Below are 14,475 nucleotides of genomic sequence, written 5' to 3'. Positions count from 1 at the left end.
CATGGCATTGTGCAGAAGTTAATCTTGGATTTAGAAGAGAACACTTACTGGAGAAAGGACTATATTACTGCCCCAACAGGTTCAAAACTGGCTTATTTCTGTACAGGACTTTGGTTGGAATTTCTAACCTAGTAGATCTGGTTTTTTTTTCCTTTGCATAATAAATTGAGGATCCTTAATATCAGATCTTCTATTTGTGCAAGTCTGCACAAATATGCCAAAATCCTTCCATCATCTCTGCAGAGTAGAGTGAACCCTCCAGACATGTCACATTCTTGGCTGCCCTTGTGCAGACAGTGCAGGCAGGAGGAATAAAAGGCCAGGTCCTCGTGGTGCAAACACACTGCAAAGCTTTTCAAGGACAGATGGTTCTTTTTTCTGAAATTGTCAGTGCTCCTGCCAGAAGCCTTTGCAACACCATAAAGTAGTCACATTATTCTGAAATTAATTGAATTATGTAGATCTCTTCTGACAGATTTCTTCCAGAGTAGAAAACCCTGGTCCCAGAGTGTTCAAAAAATCAACAGGCAGGTCTTCACTACCAATGGAGAGAGAGCAGGGGGAGTCACTTTGCTCTAGTTCTCCTTCCTCAGAGTATCTGCAAGGTTCATCAATGTCCCTGGAATCTTCTAGTGTGGTTTGGTGATACAGTTTCTAAAGAAGGGAACAAACAAGGCACGTCATCACAGAAGCTCCCTTCTAAAAATTAAAGGAATTCATGGCATGCAAATCAGACAGGTGAGCCAGGAAGTTACAGGGAAGAGTATGACCCTTCCTCTGACAAGGAAAAGTTTTACAAAACTCTCAGCTGAATAAGCTCCAGAGCCTGAACTTCCCCCAGGGTACAAACGAGGCAGAAAAGGGCATTGGATGTGCCCTGCACCAGAGAGCTGCCAAGGGAACCTGACTGCCATGGCATGGGGCCATGAAGGGCAGGTCTGTGAGCATGCAGGGCTCACACAGGACATGGCAAGAGGAATTAGAATTTCCCTGATGGCACAGAAGTGCAAGAGCAGGCAACCAAACTTTAACCCTGCCAGAGAAAGCATTTTAGCCCCACTTCTCCATCCTAAAGAGCTTTTAAAGGTGATGGATCCCAGCCTTGCAGTAACTGCTGGTGACCAGCCAGAAGGAGCCAGAAGTCTGAGACACAAGATATTTTCAACAAGGAAGAGCCTTGAATGTTTTCCAATCAAATATATCCCTTGCTTTCGATGCTTCTGAGGTGTGGGCTGAGAGCAGCTGAAGCCATGGCAGCTGTCCAGGTTAGAAAGCCTTTTCTCCAATGCTAAAAAGCCAGCCTGACACAGGAGGAGTTCAACATTCATTTCTTACCCAACCCAGTGTTTTTTCCACTCTCTGTATGAGGTAACCCAGGTGTCTTGCTTGGAATATCTCGTAATCAGTGAAAAGGCAGTTCTGGAAGACAGACACAGGATCTGAGGTTTGATCTGCATAAAATCACCTCCTAATATTTTTTTCAGATGCAAATAAGTTCAATTATCTTTCTCTCTGCTGCACCTCTTGTGCTGCCTTCTTCAGTTAAATTGCAGCTTATTCTGTTCAGGAACTGTTTCTCCTTGGGAATACAGTCTCCATGCATACATGGAGTCACCAACTGTCAGCATTCTTCGTCATCTGCAGTAATTAAACATCTTTCTTCCTCTAAATTTATAATTTCCTTTTCGTTAATGGCACCAAACATGACCTCAAATCACATGGGGAATCCTAGCTCCTAACTGTGATCTTAAGGATTGAGGAATTGGGTTCTCACATATATAAAAAAGACTATTTTACATTTTCTTTGCCTGCTGTAAGACACAGATTGTTCTTAGAGTCTTTTTGTGATCCCTATGTACTTATAAACAAAACACATAGCAATCACCTACTGATGTAGACCATAATTTTCTTTCTGGTATTCTTTACAATAAAAAGATAATATAATACAAAAATCCACAGTAAAAAACTCAGAAGTCTTCAAACCCCAGAAGTACATCTTACAGTCACAAAAATACTCATAAATCCTGCCCACACTTTTACAGTATGTTAGGTAGAAGTTGTTGACCAGCATGTTTTTGGCAGAATAAAATTTTGTGCATATCAATTCAGGTACTGTGATAAGAATTTTGGAAGAAATTACACTTCCTTATTTTCTAATTGAACGACATTTTATTACTCTTCCTACCGTTAATAATACCAGACCTCATTCTTGGGATACCAATGTCTGTGGTAGAAAAAAGGGCATTTACATCAGGAACCAGGCAGTTACCTCAGCAATCCCTTCTTTTCCAGCCTCCACAGACACAGGGGTTGGAGCAGCATGTTGTGCAATATCCAGCTTAGCCTGCACACGGGGAGAGGGCTGGTGTTAATAAGGAACTGAACTGGGCTGGGAAAGATCACACTTTTGCAGACTATTCCATTTTTCACTCCCATTTAGTCCCTCGTTGAACACACTGCTATGTGTGTGTTAGTGTGACAAGAGATACTGTGCTTCCCATCTACTGGATTCACCAGCAGGATGAGCCACCTGGGAAGGTCCTGCTGATACTGAAAAATGGCAGGAGTGGTAATAAGTCTGTCCCCAGAGTGGCATTATCCAGTCCATGCAGAACACCACTCCCCAGATATGCTTAGTGGCAAAACCCCTTTATTTTGCTCAATTCCAAAACCAGAGGAAACATAATTTCAGAGATGATTAGTTGCAGGTTCAGCCACACAGCACTTGTGGGGTAATGTGAATATATGCTTTTGCACTTACCTGAGAAAAAGAACTTCTTCTCTCTTCATTATAGCTGATTAAAGTCTGTTCACCTTCCTGAGGTGGAAAAACAGCTTTGCTTTTAGAGCCTGACCCGAGACACCGGCAAAGTAGAATGTTGGAAACTGTGTAAACAAGGAAGGGAAATGGGCATTGTGGACAGATGGGTATGGCTCAACACATGGATTGGTGAGGGACACAGCCCAGTGCCAAAGGAGCTCCCTCAGGAATCTCCAGCAGTGCAGCTGTGCAGAGGGAATGCTTGGCTGGAGCAGGAGCCTGCTACAAACAGGCAAGCTGCTGTTTGCACAGAGCACTGCACTGAGCAGCAGGCAGAATAGGTCACCCAGGTAACCAGAGCAATAGTGCTCAGATAATCCAGTCATTTTCCTTCATAAAGAATCCATAGTTCATCTCTCCAGCATTAACCAACATGAGCTGCTACAGCTCTAGAACAAGTGTAGCCCCATGAGAGGAATTCATTAATTCCAGTTTGGCAGTACACAGTTAATGTCAAAAAAGTCAAGTATTGAATTTTATTCAATGCAAACAAGAGTATTTACTTTGTTGTACTACAGAGTTCAGCTTAATGACAAGTTGTGTTTTCCAGTCATCATCTAGACAATCTATAATCATAATTTTAGTAGATTTTAGTTCATGAGCTGTAATTGCATGAGACCCAATAGGCAGATGACAGATAATCTGCACACATAAGTTACTTACCCAGTATTAATAAGAAAGCCATCAGTATTATTGCAATGGCACTGCCTCCAAGCCCCACCACTGCTTGTGGAACTGGTGAATCTTTACATGTATGTCCATCTGGACAAAAGCAGAGCCTAATGTGCTGCTTCTGCCTTGTAGAAAATCCTTGCCTGTCCTGAATAATGATGGGCACCAAGTAGCTGCCTTGTGGGAGGCTTCTTAACATCAAAAGTTCAACTGACTGCCCTAAAAAGAAGACAAGTAAATTATTTCAAGACTCACAGAAAGAAGTCTGATATTCTACACTCCCTTCTGTTGATAATCAAAGGGAAGCTCATTTGCACCCCAACTCTAGATACTTTTTTCAGTCTTAAGGAACCACAGAAAATAGGACAAAATTACATCCCACTTTATCACCTCACTGACCCTTCTGGGCAGAGAACTGTCCCAGCCTTGTTGCATTCTGGCACAGCTGCTCTGATAACCTCAGAATTCATTAGGTAATTAATCAAATGCAGAAGTAGTTCCTCAGCTTCCTACCCCCTTTCTGCTCATTGCTTCTGGTCCTGTCCTCAGCAGAGAGAAAGACTAACGTAATTTTTTTCAAATTATTGCAACTTCATATTTTGAAAGCTGCTCTTCCACATCCTTTCAGTCTCATTGAGACTCATCAGTGACAAACTATAAAGGTAAGAGGCAGTGAAGTAATGGAGGGTACACAACTGGCAACAGGCTTCTCATGAGGGACATGAAAGGATGAACTCACCAAAGTTCCTTCCCAAAGTCCAGTTACGCTTCACATCTTCCGAGTCCTCCTCCAGCTCAAATGTAAATGGCCCCCAATGTGCATGGACCAGAGCAGGTTTAGCCTGTACAATGAGAGCTGTCCCTTTTTCTGTGTCACACACATCCAAAGAGGGAGCCAGTAATGATGGCATACGGTCATTAATGTCAGACAAGTACAGCAGGATTGTGCCAGTGCCAGTCTGTGGGGGAAAGCCTGGACAGGAGCAAAGGAAACAGAAAACCCCTCACAACTGGGCACTGACAAACACCATTCATTGGCAGGATCTCTCTGGTTTATCCTGCTAGTCACACATAACACAAGTTTTAAACATCAGGGTGTTCTATTATCCAAATGCTGCTGGGCTGTTTTCTGACTGGCTGCTTACCCTGAGCAGTAGCTTGAACAATAATGGTGTACAGGCTGTTGTTCACAAAAGGGGATCCTTCATCAAATTCTTTTGCCACAGTAAGAACTCCAGAATTCTCATCCACACTCAGCCAACCATCTGGGTCATGGGTTAGTTCATATCTGAACAGTAAAGAGGGAAATTACAAGTTTTGATTTTCAGTGGATTTTGGGTACCAAACTAAACTTGAAAACCTCTTTAAATTCCTAAACTTTTTCTTATTCTGAGAATTAGAACATCTCCACTTACTTTATCTTAGTTGGCACATCATCTGGATATGTGGCAGAATACTTTCTAAATACCCTCCCAGGCTTCATTGAATCTTCTTTTTGGACAATAAGTAGAGGAGGATGGAACTTAGGAGCACGCTGTGACTGTATGACCTTGATGTTCACCGTTGTGTTGGTGGATTCTAGGTTTGAGGTCATCACAATGCCATTTTTACACATGAAGAAAGGTTCTTCATTTGCTACAGAAATGACAAGTCTCATCTCAGAGTCGCTTTCATAGTTGAGAGGCTGAAAACCACAGACAAAAGTGTGATTAGCATTTCTCACCTTTGGCTTGGCACTCACTGCAGGTTACCTGGAACTCAGAGGTGAGGCTCAGCTAAAACACTGAGTTACTGCTCTCATAATCAGACTGGCCACACTACATGTTGCCAAGTCACTGCTCCTTACCTTGATAATACTCAAAATGCCCTCATTTGTGTCTGGATCTGTCTCAATGGCAAACTGTTCCTTCTCATTGCCCTTTGCTACTCTATATTTTGCTCTCCAAGCTGGAGTGTTGGGAGAGTCTTTATCTTGCACTTGGAGCCGTAATACAGCTGGATGTTCTTGTCCTGCTGAAACCTGTAGCTGATACTGGGAGGAAAACAAGAAAATATGGATATTTATTTACTTATTTTGGGTAATCTCTTCACAGTGGCTTAAGCTTTTGATGGTGCAATGTTGCCACCAGCTTGCCTAACTAGGACTCCAAAGACAGGCTGAGAAATGCCAATGAAATCACCTAAGGAGTGATGAGATCGTAATAAAATGTGATTTGTTCCTCTTTATTTCTTAATATAAATTGGTCACTGGTTGAGAGCTGAAAGTTCAGACTCTTGCCTTATAATGTATAAACAGCACTGTCCTTGCATCAGAATTTTTCAGAATGCAGTGAAGGATGATCCATGTACTCAGACAGAGGGAACAAATCACAGCTGTGAGAAGGCTCAGAATTTTACTAGATTAGAGTTAATGCTGATGAAGCACAGACTTCTTGTTTTTGCAGGTTATTTAATTTTGTTCCCTCAGGTCTTCCAAACAGCACTCTGAGGGTAAGAGACCTACTATGGTAACACACCAATGAACACATTTGCCCTTGTAAGTGACTTTGTACACACTGTTGTAACCTGGTATCCATTCTTACCATCTACAACTCCAAATATTTACACATTCCAGGGCTTGCCATGACTCAGCACTCTGCATGCAAGGGCTGGTTTTGGCTGGGATAGTTAATTTAGTGGATTGTAAAATAGAGTAGATTGTAATTATAGAATGGTTTGAGTTGAAAGGGACCTTAAATGCCATCTAGTTCCCACCCCTGGCCATGGGCAGGGACACCTTCCACTAGACCAGGTCGTTCAAAGCCCCAACCTGGTCTTGAGCACTTCCAGAGATGGGGAATCCACCACTTCTCTGGACAACCAGCACCTAACCTTCCCAGATGTTAGACTAAGCTAGTCTGTCACCTTCCTTCTGCTACCAGTGAGACAAAACCTTCTGGTGCCACACACAGAAAACTGGAAGTTTGTACTGCCCACATTTTAAGCGATATTTCTTCTGACACATAAATCTCATTTGCACATGTTTTGGCCTAATGCTGCAAGTGTCTGAGAGTTCCCATTTCCACTGCTGAGTGCATTTAGCAGTTTGAAGGACTGAAATGTATTTAGAAAGGCTCAGTGAAGGAATGATGTTTTCCCTTACACTGTCACTAGTAAACACGGGGAGGTGGTTGTTTGCATCTTCAACAGCTACATTCACTGTTGCAGTAGATGACAGCTGGGGACTTCCCTGGTCACTGGCTTTAACCAAAAGTTTGAAAGAGTTGGCAGTCTGAAAAACAGAAACAAGGAGATTCCAAAATCAGTGCAGAAGCAGTTCCCACATTTTGCCAGTCACAGCGACAAAGCTGGATGTGACTTCTCCTTATACCTGGTAACGGTGTAATAACACATATCATGCATTAAATTATGAGAAACTGCCAAATATACATCACCTGATAATCCAGGCATCTTGACAGAAGTATTGATCCTGTGCTAGGATCAATACTAAATGTGAATCCATCTGGAGTGGGCACTTGCATACTCATAGAATAGGACACCTGGGAATTCGCAGTGCCGACTTCATCTTTGTCCAAGGCTGTGACTTGGAAAACTGGCTCATCTAGGAAGAAAAATCCAGATATTAAAAAAGTGTTTAATCTCAGCATGGAGTTTTTCAGGCCTGTGTGCAGGCTCTTAAACACACAAGTCCTAGGACAACCTGTAACTTCTCCTGTGGCTGTGGTTATCCCTGAAAAGACTCTGGCCCCTACGATTTCATTTGGGTGGCAAATCCGCCTCAAACACTTAGTGCCACACTCTTGATTTTATTTTATAAAAAACATTTATTAGTTTTATTATGCCAACTTCTGAGGAGTTGACACCATGCCCACTACACACCCAGACTAAGTCTTTGTATTTCTTAACAGTGTCTGACCACCTCCTGTGAAGCAAAGGGCATGTGTAGGTTCCAGATCCACAGTTCAGATCAACCTGCCAACATCTTGGCTTGTAGATAAGAAGAAATACCTTGGGAGTTTTTCCAGAATGTCTCCAACATTATGCTAATGTACACTGAGGTTAATCAGACACGAGGGTAAAACATAGAGGTAATCCCTAAATCCAGGAGTGTTTAAATAAAAGTAGGGAGAAGAACAGATTTAGTAAGAAAGGGATAAAAACGATGAAGGAATTAAGAAGGGAGCAGTACCCCTTGTTTGGAAAGCACTTACCTTTCCTGTGGTCCTCTCCTATTGTAATGCTATATTCCTCCTTGGAAAACTCAGGTGCATTGTCATTAATATCTTGGATGTTTATCTTGAAAAACAAAGGGCGGTCCAATTGTTCCCCAGTCTCTCTGTCCTCAATATCAAAACGTATCTACAGGTACAGCAACCCAGATATCAGAAGGGGCTGAACAGCACCGTTTAGATATCAAACAGAACAAAAAACTTGCAATTTTGAAGCTGCTTCAGTCAAATTTTGGGCTTTCAGACACATGCTTAAGTCATTATTTCACCTTACAAAGGTAGCAGATTCATAATGATCATCCTGGGCATCAAAGAATACTTTTTAAAGTAAAAGAAGATGATTTTTTTCAGGAGCAGAATCTGGATTATTGAAAATGGCTGCCTAATATAAAATACATAAATATCCTCAGGGCCAGACAGAAGATTTTCACCTTTGCTTCCCAGTTCTGCAGTATTTATTTAAGGAGTGCATTCGGTTTTCTTCTGCTGCATTTCTAGGATATTTTGGCTCCATATCCATGGATGTGCAGGGGATTCAACTCTGAAGGCTGAATCCTCCTTTGCTAAACTTAGTTCTGCTTTAAAACCCAGCCCTGGAACAGTCCTGTGCAGTGAGGGGGATTACAAAGCTCTCCAGAATTTATCTTTTCATTATGAAAGGCAAGACCTTGCACTGAAAACCACATGAAAAGCTATGATTTGGGTACAGTTAATCCACAGAGACACAAATAGGGATCACCACAGAATAAACATAAGGAGATCACAACTGAAAAATTTTTTTGCAAGAGGAAAACAAACCCACACTCACATATTTCATTCATCACACTACCACATTTCTTTCATTACAGTTACTGCTTATGAACACTTTTCTGCTTTTTAAGGAGAAACATATGCTTCCTGTTATGTAAAGTTACAGTAATACATCTTTGCAGCTCCTCCAGGATTATTTAGAATTTTTTTGTTTCCATCCTCCTGATCAGGAGGTTCTGTGTTTAAACCTCAGTGTTCTGGCCATATAGCTGTAACATACTTTGAATTTCAGGACAGCCTCTAAAGTTTTAGGTTATGATCAAGGGTCATACCAAAAAGAAAACAGAAAAGAAGTGTATGGATATTTATGGATGTTCAAAAAAAGAGATTTAGAATCATGAGTGATGAGGTTACTGGTCTCTGCTGAGGCAATCAATTTAGCACTTATTTATAGGTTCAAGATAAGAAAAGGAGGTTATAAAAACACACAATATTAACACAGGCGTGTCTTATTCTTGTGAAGGATTTAGTCATGAAAAATCAATTAACCTTTGCAAACAGTTTAAAGTGCATTACCAGAAACACTGGGGTCTTCTCCCTGTCGATGGTGCGATGTACATACACGTGTCCATTCACATCATCTTCTATGGAAAACAATCCAACCTCTGGGGGTTCATCTACCCCAGGTCCACTGATTAAATATTTTAGTGACGTGTTAAATGATTTTTTATTGAACAGCTTTTGAAAAGAGAAGTAGAACAACGCAATGTGAGCAAGGAGGATGGAACAGAAATATAAAATACTTAGGCCCAGCCCTCTTTGTGCCCACCTTCTCTTTGCAGATGGGCCTTGCTTGCAGGCTTGGTCTCACCCAGCCCAACAGCTTCCTGGGCTGCAGCACCACCACTCTGCACAGCTCTGGGCCATGATCCTCTCACCCCTTCCTTTCCAGAATGTTCTTTTTCCTGAGTGTCCCTGCAGCTTCCCATGGGAAGGAGCAGTACACACCTGCCACCTCCAAATTCTACCCAACTCGGTGTAAATAAGACAACTTTGAACAAGGCAGCTTTTTAAAAAGTTGCTGTTTAATGCACAATTCTTGCCCTCTCCTCCCTGTGGTATTTTATTATACAACCTGTGCTGAGTAAGTAATGACTATTCAAGAAGAATTTTTCCTAAGAGGTTGTACCTGTCCAGCATATTTGGGGAATGGTCCTTTGTCCTCCTCTTGAACATCAATGGTGGTGATAACCCAGGTCCTTTTTGTGCGCTGGAGAGGACGCAGACTGTCCAGCTCATAAGAACCCACCCACTGCTGGATAAAGAAGTGTGTTCAGTGCCCCTGTTCACCCATCAGCCATTGTGTGGCTGTTATTATATAACACTGACCACAAACCTGAATGCTCTTCCCTCGGGTGGCTTGTCTTAAACTGGAATTTTCAATTTCATGAGAAAAACTGTTGGCAGCAGTAACCTTGTGAGAAAAGAAAAGTGATTGTGAGAAACACTGATATGTCATGTAGGAGGAGTTTGCCTTCACAGAAACATATTGATCCAGTTTTGACAGTATTGTATTGAATTGTATCTAACCCTGGAAACTCCACAAATGTCATCTATCCCATTCCAAATGAATCACATGAGAGCTGGGATGTCATTCCTCTGGTCAGGTGAGGCCAGTGCCAGACACATAAAATCACTGCATCCATGCAGACACCAGTCCATGGCATCATCTCTATGGCTTTTCTCAAACCAAGTATCTCTACTTTTTAATAACCCTGTCTCTGTGTCTTGGGCTCCTTTAGAAGTTGTCTGGTATTGGCAGGACATAAACCTACTTCTGGGAAAAAGAGTTAAGTCTGGGGAGTATTTCAGGGTCTCAGGTGTGACTCAAGGTGTTCCAACCAGCTGATTTACCAGAAGGTGAACACTGCACAGAAGTCTCTGATCCAGATGAGTAAAATAAATTAGTGAGAATGGTGATTACACCCACATCAGCAGGATTTGCCTTTTCATAAGCACAGGCTTCCTGCACCAGCTTCAAACACTTTATCCTGGCAGTCTTTCACCTCAAAGGACCATGACCATGCTCAAATTACACTAATGCCCTTAGCTCACAGGTAACTCAGACACTTCTCCTTTTCTTCAGAACTCTTGGGGTTTATGACTTATCGCATCAATTGTTTCCAAAAATGGAACAGGTCTCTGCCTGCCCAGACTTGGGTGAAGATCAGGCCTTTACCCCATGACTTACTTCTGAAGAAACAAAATACTTCTAAACTTGCCATGGTTATACACCTGCCAAGAAGCAGAGATCACCACTAATGCCTTGGAGTTACTCAGAAGCTGTTGTATACCCAGGGAAAAGCTCTGTGATGTAAAAACAGCAGGCAAGGCTTCAACTCTGCCCTTGCAAGTCATCTTTATTAGCTTTGCTCCCAGTTCAACTCTGCTGGAACCCCTGAAGAAGCTGTTTTACCCTTTGGGTACATGCAGCACTTTTAAATATTTTGGAAGTTTTAAGTGTGCATTTTATGGCCTCTCCCCCTCCTCTGTGTGCTCCTGTACAGCAATGGCTCAGGGCAGTGCTTTATCCACTCCAGCCACAGGCACTGCTAGAAAGGAACAACCCAGGACAGGACCACAAAACCCACAGAAAGACTCATGGAAATGCCACTGAATTACTGGAGGGATGATTAACACAGCAGGGTCACCACTGGGCACCAGTGTGCTCGGCCAGCTGTGAGTGCTCTGGTAGCCAAAGCAGGAGGAGCAGAGGGTCCCCACCCCTGGAAACCCCCTCCCTGGAGACCCAAACCCAGTTCCTGGGACAGAGCAGCTGCCTGTCTTGGAGGCACCACACGAGGACAAAGAGAATCCCAATCACACAGAGTGGTTAAGGTTGGAAGGAACCACTGGAGGTCATCTAGTTCAGCCTCCTTGCTCAAGCAGGTCCCCTCAAGCACATTCACAGAATCACAGAATATGCTGAGTTGGAAGGAACCCACAAGGACCATCGAGTCCAACTCTTATCCCTGCAAAGGACCATCCTCAAGAATCACACCACGTGCCTGAGAGCATTGTCCAAATGCTGCTGGAACTCTGTCAGGCTTGCTGCTTACTCAGGATTGTGTCCAGAGTATCTCCAGGAAAGGACACTCCATCACCTCTCTGGGCAGCCTGTTCCAATGCTCAGTCACCCACACAGAAAAGTCCTTCCTCATTATTATGTGGAATGTTCAGTGTCCATTTTCTGCCCTGACAAGATCCTGGCTCCATCCTCGCTCCATACCCCCCATGCCACCAGATCTCCCCCCACACCCCCACCCACACCCACCTGCAGGAGCAGCAGGATGAGGAGCAGCTTCATGGGGAGCAGTGGGACCACGGGGAGCCTGGGAAGGTGGTGCTGTGGGAGGTGGGAGCACCCAGGTGCAGCAGAGCCGGGTCTGTGGAACGTTGTGTGACGGCTCCCACAGCCCAAAGCTTTTAAACCAGCCCCGGGAGCTGCCCCAGAGGCCTGGGAGCGTTTCCGCCTCGTCCCACAAGGTGAAAGAAGATGAATTGTTGTTTCTGTAAGACTGGACCAAAAGAAAAGCTCAATCCTCCCGTGGTGTTGGTTCCCTTCAGTCAGTTTGCAGCTGCCACTTCCACACCCAATAAATGGGCCATGGCTGCAATAAAGGTAAACACGTGTCTTGTTTTGCCATTTCCTAAGAACTTCTCAGTTATCTGCAGAGAGTAAACAGGAGATTTACATTCAATTGAAGCTGGTTTTATCTGCCACGCCCAGGAGTTTCTGTGACCTCAGATTTTGAAACAAGAGCAGCTTATTTGAAAGCTGAGATCACCACCACCAGTGTCCTGTTGTGCTGAAAAGCCATCACACCAGGGTGAAGCTGTGTACCTGAGGCTGAACTTCCCACCCAGGGGGTGAAAAATACCTTCCACATAAAACTACATAAAGAAGCAGGAAATTAAAAATTAAGTCTGGTAAAATCACGTAGAAAGAAGACAGAGAGTGGCAGAGAGTATGGGGAAGGTCCTGGCTTTGGAAATAGCTCTTACAGCATTTTCTATTCTCCTGTGTTGCTTTTACTGGGCATAATGTGTATTCTCTTTTAGAACTGGAAAAGATATTATATAATATTCTGGAAGGTGTGAAAGGAAGACTTAGAAAAGAACTGATCTGCTGTTCAGGCAAGAAAAAATACGTGTCAAATAAGCCCCAGTGTTTTGAGCAGCAGTGAGTGTGGGGAGGAAGGCAGGCAGGGATCTTCTGAGACTCACAGATACCTGTAACAGGCTGAACCAGCAGTGCAGGGCTGGATGGGTCAGACATCAGGAAAATCTCAAACAGCAAGACTGTTCTGCTTGTACAATTCTTGTGTGGTATGTCACAGTGGGGTTTTGTAAAGCTTAATATAAAGATTACAGGAACAGCAATGCAAAGGGATTTTTGAGCAACAGGTAATGCCATTTTTCCCCCTTTCAATCTCTCTCCCTTCATTTTCCTCTTGATGAATCTCAACTGAACATATGAACAGTGAAATTAAGTTATACATATCCATGGATATTAGAAATATCAGAATGTGATTCTTTGCATGAATCCACCCACGGCTTTGCTGCTCTTTGGATCATGTTCTGTGTCCTGCAGATTGTAACAGAAAATGCTAAACTTACTCATTAGTGCATTTTAAAAAGAGGTATGGATGTGATGAAGTAAGTTTTTCCTATTATTTGCACCTTACCACAGCCAAGACAGAAGTGACTGCCAGGTGGAGTAGAAATACTTGTATTTTTATGACCTCACTTGGTCACCAGAGCGAGAGCTGAGATGTGCTGAGCTCCAGCCCCATCCTGCAGGACAGGAATTCCCTCAAAGAATGATCCTGAGATGCCACCTCGAGGATGATGGAAAAAATACAACTCAGTACCAAACAGGCAGTATCTCACTTTTAATGTAGCAAATATACAGGAACTTTGAATTACAAGATCACCTCCCAATGAAATTGCTAGCAAAAATATTCACAAAAAGTTCAAATAAATAACAATACATGATTATCAACATCAAAAGCTGGGCTGCAAACACTCAGTTAATCGAGTTCAGTCCTTCCAGAGTGGTCTGTTTATTTTTCAGATGAAAAACAACCGATGCAATGGGAGCAACAAAGGCTCAATACCTTTAAAATAAGGCAAAAAATAGTACATTCTAGGCAATTCCATTCTGCAGAAATTTCAACTATAATATCAGCTCCAAGAAAGGGTGTCACAGACTGACTGAAAAAACTGCCAAAATTCTCTCAAACTTCTACCAAGATCCTTTAAATAGCAAATTCAAGATAAAATTACCTCAAACAATAAATGAAACACAGAAAGGACATGAGCAGTAATGGGATTATGGTGCAGAGGAGGTAAAACTTTTAACTGACCACAGTATGAGATGCAAGTAATGCAGAAGAAAGAAATGTGTCAAGAGGAAAACAGTATTGCTTTACATTTCTTTGTGTGATACATTAAAAATACAGTTTAGCATTACTAAGGAAAGCAGTTTATACATATTGGAGTAAAACTGTTCAAGCCTTTGTAACAGGGTAATTTCATTGAAAACATCTGAGCTGTTCAGAGTTTATAGTTGTGTAACTGAAGGACAATCTGGCTGTTTATCTAAAATGCAACCTGAGCATATTTATTCTGTAGGTAACACTGCAGAACATTAAACCCTGGCATCCTCCAGCAAAAAAAATAAATCTCTCTGTTTAAATATCTCACATCACAGCAACTTGTTCTTCAAGAAGCATCACCAATGCCAGGCTTAGACACACAGATGATCCTATTGCTAAAGATAGTAAAAAAAATATAATAGCCACACACTATGCTATGGATGTATCTTAATTAAATAATTTTAAACTGAAGGTATTTGATGGAATAAAATCTTCTGCTATATTCAGAAGTGCTTCTAAAGACAATATACATCAATACAAAATGAAGGAAGCATAAACCATA

The 14,475-nt window shown here is 42.4% G+C and overlaps 1 protein-coding gene across 1 annotated transcript; it reads right to left on the bottom strand.

The window, feature by feature from the left end:
- Window positions 1-453: 453 nt before the first annotated feature.
- On the bottom strand, window positions 454-11,839 carry CDH26 (cadherin 26). Its single transcript, XM_018073890.1, has 15 exons — window positions 11,807-11,839; window positions 9,869-9,946; window positions 9,662-9,784; window positions 9,049-9,210; window positions 7,705-7,852; window positions 6,928-7,094; window positions 6,636-6,764; window positions 5,340-5,525; window positions 4,909-5,177; window positions 4,639-4,781; window positions 4,233-4,466; window positions 3,485-3,712; window positions 2,762-2,886; window positions 1,336-1,419; window positions 454-654 (listed from the first exon to the last, which is right to left on the bottom strand). Exons 1-15 carry the CDS (start codon window positions 11,837-11,839, stop codon window positions 454-456), a joined length of 2,310 nt encoding a protein of 769 aa, XP_017929379.1.
- Window positions 11,840-14,475: the final 2,636 nt, after the last annotated feature.

Source organism: Manacus vitellinus, unplaced genomic scaffold (assembly GCF_001715985.3).
Source record: "Manacus vitellinus isolate BGI_N305 unplaced genomic scaffold, ASM171598v3 scaffold_26_pilon, whole genome shotgun sequence".
Lineage (NCBI taxonomy): Eukaryota > Metazoa > Chordata > Aves > Passeriformes > Pipridae > Manacus > Manacus vitellinus.
Note: the sequence above shows the minus strand (reverse complement) of the source record. Positions and strands in the feature narration are given on the sequence as shown.